The 5,779-nt window shown below is 36.8% G+C and overlaps 1 protein-coding gene across 1 annotated transcript in view; it reads right to left on the bottom strand.

The window, feature by feature from the left end:
* Positions 1 to 4,835, bottom strand: part of LOC111381671 — an 8,203-nt gene extending 3,368 nt beyond the window's left edge. The window contains exons 1-9 of the mRNA XM_023005469.1: positions 3,989 to 4,835; positions 3,578 to 3,790; positions 2,666 to 2,870; positions 2,417 to 2,492; positions 2,155 to 2,290; positions 1,900 to 2,004; positions 1,659 to 1,739; positions 420 to 509; positions 273 to 338 (exon numbers count right to left, since the gene is read on the bottom strand). Coding sequence (XP_022861237.1) covers positions 273 to 338; positions 420 to 509; positions 1,659 to 1,739; positions 1,900 to 2,004; positions 2,155 to 2,290; positions 2,417 to 2,492; positions 2,666 to 2,870; positions 3,578 to 3,790; positions 3,989 to 4,579 — 1,563 coding nt within the window. The 5' untranslated portion in view covers positions 4,580 to 4,835. The remainder of the gene's footprint in view (positions 1 to 272; positions 339 to 419; positions 510 to 1,658; positions 1,740 to 1,899; positions 2,005 to 2,154; positions 2,291 to 2,416; positions 2,493 to 2,665; positions 2,871 to 3,577; positions 3,791 to 3,988) is intronic.
* Positions 4,836 to 5,779: the final 944 nt, after the last annotated feature.

Genomic DNA, 5,779 nt, shown 5'->3' on the forward strand with positions numbered 1-5,779 from the left:
TAGCATTTTGATTTCAAGTTATCCCCATATCGAAGAATAGAGAAATGAAATTCGTTCAACAATCAACAAACTTAGCTATAGCTAATTTACATGCTGCAGGCTGCCTAATAATGGCGTTAAAATTTGTGAATCAGCATGCAAGATTATACTAATTCAATCAATCCAGCGACAGAATTTTTTTTATGGCTCGTTGAGCAAGAAAAATGAAATCTTAAGTAGATTAGGAAACTAGTAAGTCTTATATAGACAATTTTGTTAGGTGAAAAATTTACCACAAGGGGACCAGGTCGAATGATGGTGTACCCAAGGCCTGATCTTCTCAATGAATCTTCTCCGGCCTAGAGGATTTCAACATAATAAAATTCAGTAGGAATATCGGAAAATTAAATTCAAAACAAAAAATATGAGAAAGAGATAACCTTCTTTGCTTTCAGAACCTGCTCCCTTCTAGAAGGCTCTATTCCTGATCCTGTACATGAAACTAGAATAAAATCCGTTTCTTGCCCAGTCTGCAACCATCAGAATCCATCCAATGATAAGAACAAAATTGAATAGCTACTTCATCTAAACGAAAATTCAACAGAGTTCTTAAGTAAAGGGGCTCATCAAAATGATTGTAAGCATAAGATATAACATTCTTTGTTTTGATGTGAGTGCAAGCAACCATATAAGACATGTACTGACAAGATTAAGATTATGACATATTCTTTTCTTTTTCACTTCTTTCCTCATAACTCTCAAGTGTTAGTTAACAGGATTCAAAGGCCCCAAAAATATAAGAATTTATATCGTGTCCAAATCTTAAACTTAAACCAAAGGAAGAGACAAGAAAAACGAACAACTGATTAGGGAAACCTGATGGTGACTGAATACACTGAATAAACAAAAAAATGATGAATGTGATGTGGAAAGATGGGGCTTCACCATTTTCATTTGGAAAATATGTTAAACATTTCTGGAAGATCAGTAGTATAGCCATAAGATTCACTTGTATAAACAAACGAAATAGATAAGATCAAACTGCCAGAAAGAAATTATCAATTCTAAATGAAATTCCAAATGATGCCATCTCGTGTAACATGCCCCCATGACATGACCAGTTCTGAAGAATTTGGCACTTTCTGAAGGGGCAAATGACCGGAAAGAACTTTTATGAAAGTTCAACAGAAGTTTAATGCAGCCTATTTTTGAATTTCCATCAATGGAGTAACTTTCCGTGTTCCTACCGAATTTTTATGACCTTCATTCTTGTATCTAGGGTAATGTTTATAAATAGAACATTCTATCAGATGAATAGTTTTTCATTTGTGACGTTGGAGTGGATGCTGAAGATGAAAGATTATATATAGTCCACATAAGGCATTGAAATATTGATCATTGGGAGGAGCCTCTGGATATAAGAGCCATAAAGAAAGGTAATAGGCTAATAGCTACGTTTGTTAGGGTTAGGGGTAAATCAACAGATTACGTATTATTAGAGCAAGAGAAACGGACGTTCTATTAAATAACGTTGCAATTATTTGAGTACAAGCTTATGAACAGAGTAATCAGAACATTTAACAATTAAACAAATATATATGTCAGACAAAGCTTGGGTAGGTAACAAGCAATAACTTTACATTCGACATGATATTGATGAAAAATAGAACAAAACTCACTGGTAAAGCTTTGACATATTCCAAAATCAATTGAAAGCTTCTTAAATCTTGCTTTGGTCCAGTAGGACCTTCAATGGGTTTCTGCAGTCAAGAAAAATAATCATTATCCAAATCAAGTTCAATTTGGTACATTATCATTAGAAGCTATCGGTCAAACTCATTCAAGTGATCTTCTCAATTTCATTAAACAAAGAATAAGCCCAAATAATTATAAGGTGAAGTACGCCACTCTAAAACAAACCTGTCGTCTTGGCTCAAAGCGTATAGTCAAGGTATGTACAAGGAATGGATCTAATGGCGGATCATCTGGTTTCACTGGTCTAAAGGACGAAAATGGCACTCTCACCTGATACAAAAAGTGTGGTATTAATACATGCATATTCTTAATTTGAAGAGAAAATGTAATTAGTACAAATATAGTACAGATAAACATGTAAAAAATGATTTTGGTTGCACCAGAATTCTGTTTTCCTTTCGACAAAGTCAATAAACTCACCCTGCAAAAACCAATTTTTGTGCTAATCCTGGCGAAGTACATTGTGCTCTGTGATGTGTCTGCTGAAGGACCAGTTTCAAGAATTACAACGTAAGATCTTCCATTTCCACCAACAGAGAACACAAGACCCTCGTACCTAAACATTACAAAGTCAAATAGAAATGATTCGAGAATCTTGGAGTGGAATGGATGTATGACTAGCAGTAAACCAGCTGGCAGTACTTGGAAATTGTTGAGAAGTGTTTATATACGTACTTCGTACCTGTCAAGAGTGGATCCCAGAGGGAGTGAAAGCTTTTTTGAGAGTTCAACATAGCCTCCTCTTGTGAAAACATATCCTATTTTTCGACAGAATAGCACAATGAAAAAAAGAGTCCCCCTCCAATAGTAGGTCATCGAAATAGGAAAAATTTCAATGAAAGACAAGACATAATTTACTATAAGCATTTTAGGAAGCGTGCATATGGCTTTTAGATTTGGTTCATAATTTGTTTCACGCATTTTTTTGTACCAGAGAAAACTGCATCCCCGTCCTCGGTGAACTCAAATTTGGCATCCATTCCTCCATCATACTTGGCAACAACTACATCCTGAAAATATGTTCCTTGACGGACTTCCCATCCATTCAATGAATCAGCAGACTTGAATTTGGCAATCAAAAGCTTGCTTTTGCTGCTTTTGCCTGCTCGTAGTTGTGCTAGTTCGTTGTTGTAGTCCTACATTCAGGAAATTAAAACAAATCAAACTCTCCTTAAATGTAAGAGAGAACAAGGTTAATCATCTGGGTTGTAATTGAAATTGGCAGCATCCAATGCCACTATAATCATGCACCCCGTAGCTCAAGGATCTCAGATTGGATAATAAACAGATCCACATGCTAATTAAAGCATTAAAAATTGACAGTTGATACTTCATAATTTAAGAATCAGAGGCCTATGATGAGTCTTGATAACTAGCAAGCCCATCCAAGTAAAAAGGCATGTTCTTTATGATTCTTTGAGTGCATGCTCATGTTCTTTATTGATGTATTTTCAATAGGGTACCAGACAACATAGAAAAGAGTCATCGATTTGATATCATTTGTGCAGTACCATCAATATGGACCAATACAAAAGGCATACAAGTAGTTATGAACACAAACTTCAACCCCGCTTGGGCCCCATTAAATTAAATTTCATTTTCCTCTCTCCTATTTTCAATCACACAATCTTCTAACATAATATTATATATAAACCGAAAACTTTTCCTTCTTTTTCAACCACCGAGTCTTCAAAAAAAAAAAAATTACTATTCGACCCATTTTAATTTGAAAAAATGAGGGCCAAACAGGGGCTCAATAGCAAGCAAATAACTAGCTATAAAAGAGCCCTCAAAGTGAAGTAAGATATTCCTTATGAAGCACAGAATCATCTGCGTGCCAAACCTGAAACGCTTTGGTGAGATTGTAAACTCCCAGATGATCAACTCTGTTGAGATCCCCAGTGATCGATGAACGAGCAGTTGCGCAATAGATAATCTTGTTGCAGCCTTCTATAGCAGCTTTGAGAGTGGAGGATTCACCAACATCCCCTGTCACTATATCCACAGATGTTGGGAGCATATCCACCACTTCTTGGTCTGCTTTTCTTACTAAAGCCTGTAAACGTAAATTATGCTACATTAAATAAGAACCCTATTTATAGCACCTAGAATTCACCATTGCAATTTTTAATTCCCAAGTCAAATTGGAGTTCATTACACGAGGCAAAATATCAAATTGCAAATATGAAAATTCAAAATATTACTAATTCTTCAAATTTCGTACGACATTGATCAGAGGGAGGAAAAAGAAGACCTTGACAGTATAACCCCTCAGCATGAGCTTGCGAACAACAATGCGGCCAACGCGGCTGGTGGCGCCGACAACAAGCACGGTTGTGTTTTGGGCGCCGGGAATGGCAAATTCACACATGGGGCCACCCTCCCGCATGAGAAGGCCGCTCTCATCATCTTCTGTGCGCGTGGTTCTTGAAATCTGGCCCAACCCAGAAAACTTCCGCCACACCTCGTCAAATATTTGCCTAGATCGCCGCCCCAACCCTACCGGATTCACATCATCCAGTGTACTCTTTATTGCTGAAACTGAAGAAGTAGAAGACGATAAATCTGTCTGCTGCTGCTGCTGTATCGAAGCTTGTATTTTATCCTCGTCTTGTTTCTCATCATCTTTTTCCTTATTTTTGTTCTTTCTTTTTAGCTGACCCTTCTTCTTCTTGTCAGTTTCTGGGGCAGATGAAGAAGGAGAAGTGGCCTTTGTAACAAATAACCGAACACCATTCCCCGGCGGTGGACTTGAATGCGGGATAGAAATTTCCCTCCATCTTCGGTTGCAGAGATTATTGTTGCCAAATATACTGGGTGTCAAGGCAGTACTAGCAGTGTTCATTGCAATATTATTATTGCATAAATTTGCTGGCAAACTTTCCCTTCGCTGCAATTGCTGTCCTTTTTTTATTTTTTGGTGATTGATCAATCGGCAAATTCCAATTGAATCTTCTGCTTGAATTAAGGCTGGCGGGTGGTTTGGATTAGGAGAAAAAATGAAAGAAAACAGCTAAGTCAGCCGTGACAGTGACAAAGCAGAATTTCAGACCACAAAAGATTCAGCTGTGGCCTGTGTGGCACAAATAACAGGGCCACGTAGAGACATCCATTTCCTTTCGTTCTTTGTGCAATTTCGATTCTAAAGAAAACATTTTTTGCACCCTGTCCTGTCTAGCTCTTATCCAATTTTCCATCACGAAATGCATTTAGCAGTAGGGCTGGACATGGTTCGGTTCGATTCGATTTTGACGAGAACCGAATCGACTCGAAATTTTTGGGTATTTAATAAGTGGAATCGTCGGGTCCAAATTTAATTATGGAACCGTTCGGGTTCGGTTCCATTCGGTTCGGTTCGGTCCGGTTCGGTTCCATTCGATTCTGTATTATAATTAAATTTTTTAATATATACAAAGTTACGTTAATTTAATTAATGATATATTTAATATTAGCTCTTACAAAATAACGTAGTTCAATCTTATGTGTTTCACGTCTCTCTTTATTGAATTCTTCATAAACTTAATTATTAAAATCACAGAAAAAAAAGATAGCGAGCTCAAAATAATTAAGAGAAATGTTGTAGAGCTTTAATTCGATTTTCTCCCGTAGAAACGACACTACAGTAGAATAATAGATTTGGATAAAATTGAGGTCAATTTTATTAAGTCGATTTTGAACTGAATATTTGAAATAGGAAAATCATTTTTTGTGGTTTGAACTAAATTATATAGTTAACAAATTTATTTAGAAAAAATAAAATAATTTTACTTATTTAAAATAAATTAATTAAAAAAATTACGGAGATTCGGTTCTTATTCGATTTTTCGGGTCTTGGCCTAGAACCGAGAATCGAACCATACCCGTCGGTTCTTGATTCAAATACCCGTTCGGGTATTTAATTTGAGAAGAATCGTCGAGTTCGGTTCTGTTCGGTTCGGGTTCTGTTCGATCGGTTCGGTTCGGGAGTTTTGTCCAGTCCTATTTAGCAGAGGGCCCATTTTGAGGTGACTCGTGGTGACAGCACAACGCTTTTCTTTGGCTGGTC

This window comes from Olea europaea, chromosome 3 (assembly GCF_002742605.1).
Source record: "Olea europaea var. sylvestris chromosome 3, O_europaea_v1, whole genome shotgun sequence".
NCBI classification, from domain to species: Eukaryota; Viridiplantae; Streptophyta; class Magnoliopsida; order Lamiales; family Oleaceae; genus Olea; species Olea europaea.